At 34.3% G+C, this 15,463-nt stretch overlaps 3 protein-coding genes and 1 long non-coding RNA gene across 4 annotated transcripts; all 4 read right to left on the minus strand.

Annotated features, from left to right (window-relative positions):
• Positions 1 to 814: 814 nt before the first annotated feature.
• On the minus strand, positions 815 to 2,387 carry LOC113736673 (UDP-glycosyltransferase 75C1-like). Its single transcript, XM_027263742.2, has one exon. The coding sequence runs from the start codon at positions 2,329 to 2,331 to the stop codon at positions 937 to 939; it is 1,395 nt and encodes a 464-aa protein (XP_027119543.1). The 5' UTR covers positions 2,332 to 2,387; the 3' UTR covers positions 815 to 936.
• A 3,371-nt stretch (positions 2,388 to 5,758) lies between these two features.
• LOC113737222 (UDP-glycosyltransferase 75C1-like) lies at positions 5,759 to 7,428 on the minus strand. The gene has a single exon (XM_027264483.2). The coding sequence runs from the start codon at positions 7,272 to 7,274 to the stop codon at positions 5,880 to 5,882; it is 1,395 nt and encodes a 464-aa protein (XP_027120284.1). The 5' UTR covers positions 7,275 to 7,428; the 3' UTR covers positions 5,759 to 5,879.
• A 1,440-nt stretch (positions 7,429 to 8,868) lies between these two features.
• On the minus strand, positions 8,869 to 10,543 carry LOC113736899 (UDP-glycosyltransferase 75C1-like). The gene has a single exon (XM_027264101.2). The coding sequence runs from the start codon at positions 10,416 to 10,418 to the stop codon at positions 9,030 to 9,032; it is 1,389 nt and encodes a 462-aa protein (XP_027119902.1). The 5' UTR covers positions 10,419 to 10,543; the 3' UTR covers positions 8,869 to 9,029.
• Positions 10,544 to 12,315: 1,772 nt separating this feature from the next.
• LOC140038962 (uncharacterized) lies at positions 12,316 to 14,957 on the minus strand. The gene is made up of 3 exons (XR_011842475.1): positions 14,688 to 14,957; positions 12,987 to 13,056; positions 12,316 to 12,503 (listed from the first exon to the last, which is right to left on the minus strand). It is a non-coding gene; the product is annotated as an uncharacterized lncRNA (long non-coding RNA).
• Positions 14,958 to 15,463: the final 506 nt, after the last annotated feature.

Genomic DNA, 15,463 nt, shown 5'->3' on the forward strand with positions numbered 1-15,463 from the left:
TTATTTGTGGGATCGATGCTGACTGGTATAAGTCGCGATCGAGGATTTGAACCCACAGTAGTGCACTTCTTTAGTCTAGAGGTAGAAGTCACTCCCTTTAATCTTCCTTAGCTCAGTTGAACCTTCCCTAATATAAATTAGAGTAGGAGTAACTTAGGAATTGAAATTGACCCAAAAAAATTAGTGATTTTCCTTTTACCATTTGGATTTTATCGTACAATATCACTTTTTCAACTAGGTGTGAACAATTTTACTCAAGCTTAACACTCTCGGTGTTTAAATTTTGTTTGCTTAGTTTTGTTGAGTTTGAAATTGTTTCTTTATTTGTTGCGCCTAGCTCAAATAAATTTTTACTAAGTCAAACTCGACTAGTTTGAAATATAAAAAAAAATTAATTAATATTTTTATGTTTAATGAGATTATCTAATGAAAAATAGAATTTATTAAACTAAAGTTCAATTTAAATAATTAAATTATTTCAACTCCATCCTCAGCCTTTTTAGTGCAAGATTACACTACTATTCTCAACCTGCAAACACTTAGGATAAACCCGAAACAAATTTTGCCACATCTTTAATTTTTTTACATGAAAAAATTTGTTTTGTGGCACATGATGTACAAGATTGGATCTATCCAAGTTTTTGCCTTCCCATACCCTACTGGACGAAGGAAACGTCAGTGCTTACATACCACCTCGGGATAAGGAAAAGGACCGACCAAAAGGGGCAAAAAATCATGCTTTGTTGAAAAAGAGTGAATGAAATTCCTCAAAAAAAAAACAACAAAGACTGAATGAAAGAGATGCCAAGAAATATAAGTGCAAGAAATTCCATCTGCAATTTAAAAAAAAAAATTGAATTGAGGCTGGAATTTTCAACAATTAAACGTACACTATAGTTTATTCAATTCCAGCTTCTACACGAATTATTGGCATCCTTACTCCAAATTTCTTAAGAAGTTTCTGAAATTGTTGTATGAAGATCCATTTTCCTTCACAGCCTCCATCGCCATACCTCTCCATTTAGCAACATTTTTTCTCATTTCTTCCCCTTTCTCACCACCTCCCATCACAGTATCCAAGCACCTCCTGATCTCTGCTCTTTCCACCACACCTTCTTCATTGGCTTTTGCTCTCACCCCAATACCCCAAACTTCCTCGATCAACTTTGCATTTGTTGTCTGATCAGATAAATGTGGACATCCCACAATTGGAACCCCAGCAACAATACTCTCCAGTGTTGAATTCCACCCACAGTGCGTGAGAAAACACCCTATTGACCTGTGACAGAGCACCTCCATTTGTGAACACCATGGCACTATCATCCCCTCTTCACTTGAAATATTTTCTACCACTGCCTTTACTTCTTCTTCCTGTTCGTTATCTGCTCGTAACACGAGCAAATAAGACCTTCCAGCTTCCTTTAATCCATGCAAAATCTCCATCTTTTCTTCTTTCTTTAAAGTCACAAGGCTTCCGAATGATGCATAAACCACTGAACTTTCTGGCTTTGAGTCCAACCATTGAAGATAGTCATTTTCCGGGATGTCAAATAAGTTGCCACCAACAGATTTATCAGATGAATCGTAGCCATCACAAAAGGCTGATGGAATCAAAGGTCCAATTGGGATCAAATTCATTCCATCAACAGCTTTGATTGATGCTTCTTCTAACTCATTAAAAGTATTGACCAGTACACAAGCTGTAGACTCTTGTTCTAAGATCTTAATATGTTCATGAAAAGAAGGAACTACAGAAGGAAATAATGGATCATTCGGAAAGAAAAAGGTCGGCAAATCCTCCTTTTGAAACAAGGAAAGGTCAGGCAATTTTATGGAAATTGAAGAGTAATCAACTTCACGAACTCCATCATAAATTCCATCATGGCTATTGAAGTACCTGTGATATAAGGCAAACGAGGTGGCACACTGGATAAATAAAAAAGCCGAAGGAACATTCATCTCACTCGCCAATTCTGCCACCCAAGGCAGCAAAATAGTGTAGATTGCAAAGGTCACCGGTCGGCCCTCGTTTGATGAGGCTTGGATCAACTTGGTAAGGTCTTTAGAACCGAAACACTTAACATCTGATAAAAAGCACACGAAGTCGCGGTTTTTCATAGATTTTTCATCATCATAGCCATCCGAAAAGGATGCAAAGGAGAGACCATTAGAGGCTGGAGGGTTTTTAATGCGGCTAAGGCCATAAACCGTGGTGGCAAAGGTGACTTGTGCACCAGCTCTTGCTAAGTTTTTGGCTAGCTGAAGAGTAGGGTTGATGTGGCCTTGGGCTGGTATGGCAGTGACGAGAAAGTGCTGGTGCTTGATGTCCATGGTTGATGCTCAATTGTTTTTCTTCTGAGTACATAATCTATACTTATATACAATGGGAGAGGTCACTTTTTTGGTATAAATAATTTATGTCATTTAATGTTATACCAAAAATACCTTTTAAAATTTGTTTTCAAACCACTCAAATTCTATCTTTTTTTTCTATCATGATTTGACTCTTTAAGTACAACTGCTCACATCCTGTCTTTTTCTCTACCATAATTTAAATATAATAACTTCCTAAATAAAAAAGAATAGTTTTATAGATATCTAAAAGCAAAAATATATACATGCTCTAACATGATTTTACAGGTAATAACTTAATGTAAAAAAAGAATAATTAATCATATATTTTTATAATAAGCACACACACACGTAGAGTGTACCAATAGCACTTGTGGTTAATGACTCTTGAGGAAAAGGCAAACTTACATTCAAACTCGAGTTAATGACTTTTGTGCTTCAATTTGTGAGTTGTGTTTGGAAGTCAAGCAAATTCTTAGTTGGAACTCTATCATATGTAACATTGTACCTTGGCTTTATTCACTTGATTCTGCTCCTGCCCTAGTGAATTGCCGCTTTACTCCATAATCCAAAATTTCCCCAATGCTGAATGACTGGAATACGTAGCATATATATAAAAGGGGCCAAGAAGGTATTTAATGTTGAAAAGTGTTGCGATATACCAGCCAACCAAACACTGAAGCAAACAATTATGTGACGTTGAATGGTCATCTTATTGTTTCGATATCAATTAAGTTTCTTCCCAAAGATAAGACAGAACCGTCAAATGCTCGCGTACGTTGATTGGCCACTCAAAGTTAACATTTTCAGTCCAAGTCTTGTAAGAAAGTTCTGAAATGTGTGAAGAGCCATTTTGTCAAGCATATTTATTGCTTCCTCCATCCTTTGACAGTTTTGTTTTTTATTTTCATCCATCTCAAATTATAGTTCACTTTTTAATTAAAAAATATAATTAATTTCAAATTTTCTAGAATATTCTTATTTATTGTGTTTTATTATCAGTGAAATTAACTTACCTTATTCATTAATTGCTTTGATATGTGTCTTGAATGGTGCGACTTTTCATCGATACCATTGTTGCAATTAATGTAAAGTATAATGGTTAGTTATACTAATAATATTAATGTAAAGGCATTTTAGTAAGATAGTGGGCTAGATATATTTTTGGGAAAATCGTTCAAAACGTCCCTCATATTTTGTAAAATGACTTTTTTCGTCCTTTACTTTTAAAAGTGTACTTTTACGTCCCTTACAAATTTATATTAGTCAAATTTAGTCCCTATCTAGGTTTTCGATTAGTTTTTGGTCGGAATTCATCACATGCCTTGCATGTGATCATTTATTAGGGGCAAAATTACCAAATCAAAATTTACATAATCCATCTATAGTCTCTTACATTTCACAAAATGAATTGTTTCGTCCCTTACATTTCATAAAATAAATTTTTTCATCCCTCACATTTCACAAAATGAATTTTTTTATCTCTTATTGACCATGTGTACAAATAGTTTTTTTTTAATTCATGTATATATCTATTTGATTTCATTTAAACAGTACAAATAATATGTTATATATCTCTATTTGATTTCACCTAAACAGATTGATACATACATGGGTTTAAATCTAATAATTTTATTTTAAATATATATATATATATATATGTGTGTGTGTGTGTGATTTCACCTTGTGAATCTATTCAATATTTGTAGCCTTTTCTATTTTAGTAATAATTCATTTATTGAGTTGTTTAATTAGAGGATCTAATTAATAGGTGTTAATTCGAATTCTATAGTCATGTTAACAAATTGCAGTTTAAATCTAAAATTTTTATTCGCTACTTTTAAGACCAATAGCTGAATTTCTTGCCTTATAATTATTTTAAAATTTGAAAGTGTCAATTACTTACTTCTTTTTGTCATACTTTTCCTTTGTTTATTTTTTTCTGTCTAAATTTAATTCGATATAAACACTTGATAATGTTTAGAATTAAATGTCTTCTTTGTTTTCAATTTTTAAGTAAAAGGAATGAACATGAGTGAAAAACTAACAATTTTTTTTAAAATCCCGTATATATCTATTTTAATTTCACATGAACAGTACGTTCAGGAGAAATCAAATAGAGATATATTACATGCTATTCGTATTGTTCAGGTGAGATCAAATAGATATATACATTAGTTTAAAAAAAAAGTTATTCGTATACATGAATAATGAGGGATGAAAAAATTTATTTTGTAAAATATGAGGGACAAAACAATTCATTTTGTGAAATGTGAAGGACAAAAAAATTCATTTTATGAAATGTGAGAGACTATGGATTGGATGATGTAAATTTTGATGTAACAATTTTACCCTTTAAAAATGATCACGTGCAAGGCACGTGGTGGATTCCAACAAAAAATTAGTCGGAAACCTAGATAAGGACCAGATTTGATCAATGTGAATTTATAAGGGATGTAAAAATACATTTTTAAAAATGAGGGACGAAAAAAGTCTTTTTGCAAAATGTGAGGGACGTTTTGAACGATTTTTCCTTTATTTTTCTAATAAAATTAACTAATTTTTCTTAAATTATGTGAAAAAAATCAAAACCATCAAAGTGAGATGGAGGGAATATATTTAATAGGGCAATTTCTGTTTGTTTATCCTTGTTTTATTTTGCACTCATGAATATTTATTTGTTGAAAATTGCCCTGATGCTCTCTTAGTCCGACGTTTTTTTTTTTACCATTTCAATTTTATCCTACAATGCCGCTGATTATGTAATTTTACTTCGACCATTTGAACTTTACACTCTACTTTATTACTTCTTAAATTGGTGAAAACGATCCTAATTAAGCCAAATATTTAGTATTTACACTTCAATACTTCTTTGACGAGTTTGAAATTGTCTTTAATCTTGAGTTATTTATTTGTCGAGTCGGATTTAAACAAATTTTTGTTATATAGGGACTCTTGTAGCTTGAAATTTTTTCATATAAAACTAAAGTTTGATGCCATTTTATTGACCTAAGATTTTTGTCAAATTTGGTACATTAACAAGCATTATATATTTCTCATGCATGTTTCGCTTGATTTATCATTGACGAACCAAATTCGAAATACATGTTAGCAAATCGAGCTCAATTCAAATATTGAATATGTTAATTCATTTTGCAACTCAATCTTTACAACCCCTATTAGTGCACGTTTACATTGTTAAGCCACTATGGCGAAGAAACGTCTGTGCTTACGTAGCACTTCGGAACACGGAAAAGACTGAGTCAAAGGGAGGCCATTGCAATTTTCAAAAAGTCAAGTGCAGGAAATCCACAAAAAATTTTTGTTTTTTTGTTGAAAGAAGGAAATCCACATTTAAAGCTGTATGCGGTCCCAAGCAGCTTTTTTTTTTTTTTTTTTAAAGGAGTTTTCAACAATTAAATAGGTATTGTAATTTATTCAATCATCAATACATGATTACAAAAAACCTATGATTTTGATGGACTGAAACTCAAACACAGCCCTTTTACAAGAAATTAGTATCAGTCTCACTCCAAATTCTGCAAGAAGTTTCTGAAATTGTTATGTGAAGATCCATTTTCCTTCACAGCCTCAATCGCCATACACCTCCATTTAGCAGAATTTCTTCTTATTTCTTCCCCTTTTTCACCACCTCCCATCACAGTATCCAAGCACCTCCTGATCTCTGCTCTTTCCACCACCCCTTCTTCATTAGCTTTTGCTCTCACCCCAATACCCCAAACTTCCTCAATCAACTTTGCATTCGTTGTCTGATCAGAAAAATGTGGACATCCCGCAATTGGAACCCAAGCAACAATACTCTCCAGTGTTGAATTCCACCCACAGTGTGTGAGAAAACACCCTATTGACCTGTGACAGAGTACCTCCATTTGTGAACACCATGGCAATATCATCCCCTCTTCACTTGAAATATTTTCTATCACTGCCTTTACTTCTTCTTCCTGTTCGTTATCTGATAGTAACACGAGCAAATAAGACCTTCCAGCTTCCTTTAATCCATGCAAAATCTCCATCTTTTCTTCTTTCTTTAAACTCAAAAGGCTTCCGAATGATGCATAAACCACTGACCTTTCTGGTTTTGAGTCCAACCATTGAAGACAGTCATTTTCCGGGATGTCAAATAAGTTGCCACCAACAGATTTATCAGATGAATCGTAGCCATCACAAAAGGCTGATGGAATCAAAGGTCCAAGTGGGATCAAATTCATTCCATCAACAGCTTTGATTGATGCTTCTTCTAACTCGTTAAAAGTGTTGACAAGCACACAAGCTTCTGAGTCTTGCTCTAAGATTTTAATATTTTCATGAACAAAAGGAACTACAGAAGCAAATAATGGATCATTCGGTAAGAGAAAGGTCGGCAAATCCTCCTTGTGCAACAAGGGAAGGTCAGGCAATTTTATGGAAATTGAAGAGCAATCAACTTCACGAACTCCATCATAAATTCCATCATGGCTATTGAAGTACCTGTGGTATATGGCAAACGAGGTGGCACACTGGATAGCCAAAAGCGCCGAATGAATATTCATTTCACTCGCCACTTCTGCCACCCAAGGCAGCAACACAGTGTAGATTAAGAAGGTCACTGGTCGGCCTTCATTGGATGAACATTGGATCAACTTGGTAAGGTCTTTAGAACCGTAACACTTAACATCTGATAAATAAGGCCCGGGATTGCGGTTTTTCATAGGTTCTTCATCGTCATAGCCATCCGAAAAGGATGCAAAGGAGAGACCAATAGAGGCTGGAGGGTTTTTAATGCACCTAAGGCCATAAACCGTGGTGGCAAAGGTGACTTGTGCACCGGCTCTTGCCAAGTTTTTTGCTAGCTGAAGAGTAGGGTTGATGTGGCCTTGGGCTGGTAGAGCAGTGATGAGAAAGTGCTGGTGCTTGATGTTCATGGTGGATGCTCAATTATTTCCTAATCTTTTGCGCGTATTGGTTATTGACTGATGAGGAGATTGCAAAGCTTATATTCAAACTTGTGTTAATGACTTTTACGCTTCAATTTGTGAGTTGTGTTTGGAAGTATGCATCTTGACTAGCTTCGTTCACTTGATCCGGTTCCTGTGCGTTGATGCTTTTCTCCATAAACCACATTTTCCACAATTCATGATTGGAACGTGTAACATAAAATAAAAGGGGCCAACTACGTTTCAAACGTTAAAAAGTATACTATATACCAACCAACCAATCACTGAAGTATACTGTCTTTCTACTCTTCACAAAAAATAAGACTAGTTCGCCTAATTCTTTACCTACTCGACTGACTTCATTGACGAACATATTTTCTGTGGCATCAATAAAACATATTTTCTTATGATTTGGATAGAATTAGTCAGTGCGTGTCAAGTTGCATAAGTTGCATAAGCCATCACGTTCAACTTCTTGGATTAATTTGTAATTTATGAGAAAAAATAAGCCAAAAAAAGAACAAGAATATGCATTTGCTATTTATGATCCACTAGGTGTTCATTTTTAGTTCGCTTTTTTCTGACAAACACAAGGAGTGAACAATATTGAGACCTCTGAGAAATGGACTATGGAGATTTCTTTTCATTGGTTTTACTTACATTGTTAACAATTGAACTTGAATAGGACATATTTATGAGTTTAGTGTACAATACGTAAGGAATTAAAGTTTATGGTGGAAAGTGGAATAAGTCCTTTTACAAATGTGGAATTGATAAAACGGCATGTTGTGTGCAACTTCCGCTAATTTTTCTTATGATATATTAACAATGGGATTCTAATGGCAAGAATATGTGAGCTTAGGGTGCAATATTCAAAAATTAAAGTTTAAGATGCAAGGAGAGTATGAGGCACAATGTTAGGGGTACAAATTTAAAATAGTCCTATAATTTTACTAATCAGCTGTTACCTAAGTTGTTATTGCACTCACCTGTTGTCTAATTGGTTAAATAAAAAACTTCAACTTTTCTGATGTGAAGAAGGTGCTCGAGCGATTGGATTAGGAACAACATAAATCTTCGGTAAATTACAAATAAATCCCTTATGATTTCATTTATTATCACATGATTCCTCTAACATTTTAAACCCTCAATAATTTCATATAAAGTGGAAACTTAATGAAAAATAACCTATATAGCGTCGTTAGTTGAAATACAAGTAATATTCTTATTTAAATGCTAAATCAAATGATGACTTAATCACCTTATATAAAATCACATAGGAATTATGTAGATAAATGCAAAAACTAAAAAGCGGTGTAATGGATGTTTATGTAAACCATAATGGGGTTAAGCAGATATTATGATCATATCACACACACTTTTGGAGCATCTCCTGTTCAACTGCTGTAATTAATTGTACATTTCATCTATTTTCTACTTTACATAAAATCATAGGAGAGTTATATGACGATTTTGAAACCTTAAAGGGGTTATCTGGCATTATGCACCACTATGGGGGTTATATGTAATTTACCCTAAATCTTTTTCCTTTTTCATCGGTCTTGGTAAGTGATTTAAATAATTCTTGGAAACATAATTCAATTTGATCATGTAAGACGCGACCAATACAACAGAAAGATGAGCAATAAATTCAATTGGCATGTTAGTCATGACAAATGACAAAAGGTTCAATTGATGATCACTTCATAAACTCAGACTCAAAATCATCATATCCTTGTCTCCTTACTCTAATTTCTGCAAGAAGTTTCTGAAATTGTTATGTGAAGATCCATTTTCCTTCACAGCCTCAATCGCCATACATCTCCATTTAGCAGAATTTCTTCTTATTTCTTCCCCTTTTTCACCACCTCCCATCACAGTATCCAAGCACCTCCTGATCTCTGCTCTTTCCACCACCCCTTCTTCATTAGCTTTTGCTCTCACCCCAATACCCCAAACTTTCTCGATCAACTTTGCATTTGTTGTCTGATCAGATAAATGTGGACATCCCACAATTGGAACCCCAGCAACAATACTCTCCAGTGTTGAATTCCACCCACAGTGTGTGAGAAAACACCCTATTGATCTGTGACAGAGTACCTCCATTTGTGAACACCATGGCACTATCATCCCCTCTTCACTTGAAATATTTTCTACCACTGCCTTTACTTCTTCTTCCTGTTCGTTATCTGCTCGTAACACGAGCAAATAAGACCTTCCAGCTTCCTTTAATCCATGCAAAATCTCCATCTTTTCTTCTTTCTTTAATGTCACAAGGCTTCCGAATGATGCATAAACCACTGACCTTTCTGGCTTTGAGTCCAACCATTGGAGAAAGCCTTTTGAGGGGGTGTCAAATAAGTCGACACCGACAGATTTATCAGTCAAATCATTGCGATCAGAAAAAGCTGAAGGAATCAAAGGTCCAATTGGGATCAGATTCATATCATCAACAGCTTTGATTGATGATTCTTCCAACTCGTTAAAAGTATTGACTAGTACACAAGGTTTAGAGTCTTGCTCTAAGATCTTTATATGTTCATGAAAAAAAGGAACTGTAAAAGCAAAGAACTGATCATTAGGTAAGAGAAAGGTGGGCAAATCCTCCTTTTCGAACAAGGGAAGATCAGGCAATTTGATGGAAATTGAAGAACACTCAACTTCACGAACTCCATCATAAAAACCATCATGGCTATTGAAGTACCTGTGATAGATGGCAAATGTGGTGGCACTTTGGATAGCTAAGAAAGCCGATGGAATATGCATCTCGCGCGCCACTTCTGCCACCCAAGGCAGCATAACTGTGTAGATTAAGAAGGTAACTGGACGACCCTCCTTGGATGTAGTTTGGATCAACTTGGTAAGGTCTTTATAACCGAAACGCTTTGTATCAGATGAAAAGCTCGTGAAATCGCGGTTTTTCTGAGACTTTTCATCATCATATCCATCGGAGAAGGATGCAAAGGAGAGACAACCAGAGGCTGGAAGGTTTCTAATGCGGCTAAATCCATAAACCGTGGTGGCAAAGGTGACTTGGGCACCTGTTCGTGCAAGGTTTTTAGCTAGCTGAAGAGTAGGATTGATGTGGCCTTGAGATGGTAGAGCAGTGATGAGAAAGTGCTGGTGCTCCATGTTCTTGTGGATGCTTAATGGATAATTTTCTAAACTTCTGAGTGTGTTAGTTAATGAGTCATCGGAGATAGCAAACCATATATTACTGGTGTTTGACTTTGTGCTTCCATTTGTATTCCAGTTTTTAAAGTTTTAATTCTATTCTTTGTGCGGCCAATCCAATTTATCAGATGTTGACAATGAACAGTAAGTTTAATAACTTCAAACATGCTAATACAGTGCAGGAAGTAGAGACGAACCAGAGGACAGCAGAGTCCTCTCGGACTGCTCCATGTGAAAGGCAGCTGATAATTGATTCTTCTGGGGCCATATTCAGGGACTTGGGAGCTGCTGGCGTAGGGCTGTTTGCTGGGCTCATGATAGTGACAAGTGGGTTCATCTTTGTTCATGATCATGAAGGTCAGTTCAGCTTTAGTAGAGCACGTAAAATTCCGGGAGTACAAAGGCCAGCAGTTGCTCAAAGCTATACAGGGTCTAAGTATTGATTCTGAATTTCCAACTGTGCTTGCTATTTTGAACGTGGTTCAAAGTCCCTTTGAAAAAAAAAAAAAACACGGTTCAAAGTCATGTTCGAGCTCGTAACGTTCATAGGTTAGACAAGAAACTAATTTATCATGTAAATTTTTAATCAAATGGGCATATAACATGTCGTCTTTGTTATAACTTTTTTTTTTTTTTTAGGAAACCATCCGATTGACCACTAAACTATTTTCTTTGCACTCTTTTGACCCCTCAATAATGTAGTTTCGCAAATAAGCCCCTCAATAAAAAAGTGTCACGTTTAAGGATTCCCGTCAAATTTAGTCATTAGTGCCACAAACAAGGGATAAAGTGTATAGAACACCTTTAAATTACTTCCATTGTCAAGTTTTGGTCCCTAATCTAAATTTTGTTTCAAAGTAGCTGTTGAACATTAAAAAAATGTATACTTTCAGTCTTTTCAGCCATTTTAGTTGTAAATGCAATTGGAACCAAGGGTCTTCTTTTTTTTTTTTTAACCACTTAATATAACCATTGGATCAGAATTAGAAGGGTTATGTTGAAGAATACACTTCCCCAAATACTTGGGAAAATGCATCATTACGAGCAACATCATCATTAGAACCAGGGGGAAGTTGGCTAACTTTTTCCTTCAAAGCTGGCTGTATTCAAAATCCAGAAAAAGTTCAATATTACTAAAATCGATTATCTTACATCAATGAAAATAAAATCGGTCTTAAGTTAGTAGACAATTTAAGTCATTTAGAGTACTAATTTCATCAACTAATTAGTAACTTACTAATGTAGCTGTAACGTCATCATTTCCCGGGTTTCCGTTTGAGTCAGTATAACAGTGTTCGAACATGTCAACTCGTGATGGGAGATGACCTAATTTTTTCATCTATAAAAAATGAAGTCTTCATAAGACCACTAGGTGATACAAGAAAAAACTAAATGAAACTAAAAGGTTAAAAAGATTTACCAATTTCTTTCGAATTTGAGCATACGATTTCTTCCTTGTCTTATGAGCAAACCATCCATCACATCTGGAAAGGCTTATTTCAACAAATCAAGTAACATATCAAAAATTTTGTTGCTGAGTTTACCAAGGCATTTGATGTGAAGCAACCGAATCATAAAGGAAAGTTTTGAGAATCTTTTACATCCAGCGTAAAGCTCTTTGTTAGAATTATCAATTAGATTGTAAAACTTTTCAGCTTCTACATTGGGCAACTGGCTTTTGTATTCAGTTCCATCTATCCTTGTATGATCTTGTTCAAGAATTCCCAATGCATCATGAACCAAACCATGCATGTCATCAAGTTCATCCCGTACCCCATGTGAGATATCATGGGAAGTAGGTTTTGGTGCACTAGAGTAAACAAATTCTCCATGAGCTGCCCAATGTCCTTTAACAAAACCATAAACTTTCAAATGAAGTTCTGCATTCTCCCAAGTAATACATACACCACACTTACATTCTTTACAACATAATATCATCCCATTTATACTTGAATTCTGGAATGCATAATCTAAGAATTTTTACAAACCATCCCAATATTCTTTGCTTCATCTATTCTTTTGCATCCAAGTTTTATCCATATTCTGTAACCATGACAAATTTAACCTTAAAATATATACATACATACATATACATATACATATATAAGCAAAAGAAAGCAATTAAGAATAATATTAACAAAGAGCATCACTCATACAACAAAAAAATTATTAGGATACCAAGAAGCTATTTGGAAGTCAACAAGAAGGTCACTATTTGAGATAAAAGCACAAGACATGAGCAAACAGACCGAACCCCAAATGTTTTCCACCACTAGCCATTTATCACGTGTCACCAAGTAAACAGTTTTTTACACGAATCAATGTTAAGAATAAAATTTGCATGTCATATAATATATCCACTGCAATGACACTCCAGTTTAAAAAAGAAATTAAGAATCCAAATGACCAAAAGATGAAAATGAATGTACATTACAGGTTCAAACAAATGAACAAAGTTAATATCACATATGTAACTTAATCTAATTTCTAATAAAAAAGAACACAAGAATATAAGTTGGCTTGTACCTCTAGCGAAATCAATGTGCAACGTCTTCAAAATGATTGCTTTTCACAGATAGCTATCTTCAATTCAAGCCTGTGGTGAAACATTAATGAACTTAAGTAAAATTTTAATAATTGTATAAGATTTTGAATAGGTGGTATACGTAATTCTCTAATTATTCAAGAAGAAAAATAACGTCAGCTTGCAAATTTCTTGAAGAATATTTTAAAAAATGAGAAAGAACCAAAAGTACTGAATGACTTTTCCTAATTATTCTGAAGCAGACAGAACAAACAAATATAAAAGAGTTTTAAACTTATCTTTTTTAGAGATGTTGATTAATTGTTTATATCTATGATTAGTTCTTTTAAATTTTTTTGTCTAATTTGAGCATCGATTTTAATTTTCCAACTAAATCAGTGGCTATCCAAGGAATATACTTTCTCTATGTACATATATAAATGCACCAACATATGCATGAAAATGATCCAAGGCATGCACATTTTCCCCATTTGAACACAAAAACCACAAATGCAAATTATTCTCATTGAATAACATTTTCATGAAAAGCACTGGGATAGCAGGAATTTTATCTAAACTCAAGAAATAAAAAGATTGTATGTTCATGTTTGAGGGTTCAATTCGCTTTACAAGTTAAAATTTAGAAAGCTTTGTATTGGTGCCAATTATTTTTCTGGTAAACTTAATTGCCATATTACCATAATATGAATCAAGTTTGGAAACTCAACTAGAACTCAAACAATTGTTAACAGTTAACTTTCTTCCCAATTCACTGGCTCTGACTTTGCCAAATTTTACATGTTTTTTCGAAACCAAATGACATGAACAGTACACCATCTTCGACATTCTCAGTAGTTACTAGTCAGTAGAAGTAAAGCACCCGAGGTTCTATATCCTATATTTTGTACCAGCCCAGTTGCACTAATGTAGGATTAGAAACCAATTCCCAAGATCCAACTCGGTTGAGAAAAGCATTAACTACATAATCATAATGTCCTGATTCAATTCTCAGACATCCATTTTTCCCCTTTTCCCTTCCGCTTTTGTACTTGAATTTAAAAAAAGAACCTCTGCCACTATTTTTATACACTTTATTATTATTATTATTATCATTATTAGGTGAACATACTAATTATCCGTTTTTCCATGGAATCATGATTTTATTAAGAAAGCAAAGGGTTATTTGAGATATTGTTGCATTATATATATATATAAAAAAAAACGAAGAGCATGGAACTCTTAAGGTGGCTAGCTGTCTCCTTTTGCCAAACATAAATATGCTTCTCCATTAACAGACCGTATTTGGTAACAGCCTTTCTAGATTTCTATAAATCAAAGCTCCCTTGAACCCAAAAGGGTTGGTTAAATGTGTGCGGCAATGCCTGTCAAGGCTGGGAATAATTACCTTGATGGGGATAGAGTTCAAAACTCCAAACAAGAAATTGGTTTTACATTTTTCAGGAGCTGAATTTAACAAAGACCCTCTTACGCTTTCATTATTGTTTCAGTGCTCTATATTATTATTATTATTATTATTATATATATATATTTCAAATTGAAGGATTGCAATCCTCCATCACATGAATAACTATTACCCATACCTCAAACCTTCAATTTTGCAAGACAATACTGACAAACAAATTGCAATTATTCACATAGGGCAGGCAAAGCATATGATTTTCAAAAACCCATAATACACTTACCTTTTAACCGCTATACCATCCTTCTCTTCTTCTGGTAAAATTGGAGTGCATCTAAAAACTCAAGATAGAAAGAGAGAGGGTAGGGATTAAAGAATGAAAAAGAGGCAGAAAAGGAAGATTGATTTTGACGATGATGGATTTTGTGAATAGTGTCCATGGGTTTAGAGTTGGAGAAGAAACTGGTGGACCTTTTTGGTGTGAATTGTAAGAGGCGGACCTTTCAAAGAGAAATGTATTGGGCAAACTTTTAGTGAAGCGGCAAAATTTTCCTTGCCGTGTTCTTTTTTTTCTTTTCCCCACGCTTTCTCACCATTTCTTTTATACCAGTGACAAAACTACGTCGTTTCTATCTCAATTTCCTATTACTTCTGCTGACATTCACAAGTAATGCCCTAATAGCTATTCTAATTTGACATATCAATTTTTTCAATTTAGAAAAAATATAAAACAAAGTGCAATGGTATTTGGTTCATGTTATTTTATTATGACACTCACTTTTTTATGTCTTCATAAAAGATGTAAAATGACACTTACAAAAAAGTGTCCTTATAGGTATGTCATAATAGGACATTTTTCTTGTAGTGTCTGTTTGTTTATCCTTGTTTTATTTTGCACTCATCAATATTTATTTGTTGAAAATTGCCCTGATGCTCTCTTAGTCTGACGTTTTTTTTTTTACCATTTCAATTTTATCCTACAATGCCGCTGATTATGTAATTTTACTTCGACCATTTGAACTTTACACTCTACTTTATTACTCCTTAAATTGGTGAAAA

The sequence above is a fragment of the Coffea arabica genome, chromosome 3e, assembly GCF_036785885.1.
Source record: "Coffea arabica cultivar ET-39 chromosome 3e, Coffea Arabica ET-39 HiFi, whole genome shotgun sequence".
Lineage (NCBI taxonomy): Eukaryota > Viridiplantae > Streptophyta > Magnoliopsida > Gentianales > Rubiaceae > Coffea > Coffea arabica.

Excerpts from the sequence above, each read along its gene's own strand:
- LOC113736673 (XM_027263742.2), bottom strand. The coding sequence starts at position 2,331 with ATGGACATCAAGCACCAGCACTTTCTCGTCACTGCCATACCAGCCCAA.
- LOC113736899 (XM_027264101.2), bottom strand. The coding sequence starts at position 10,418 with ATGGAGCACCAGCACTTTCTCATCACTGCTCTACCATCTCAAGGCCAC.
- LOC113737222 (XM_027264483.2), bottom strand. The coding sequence starts at position 7,274 with ATGAACATCAAGCACCAGCACTTTCTCATCACTGCTCTACCAGCCCAA.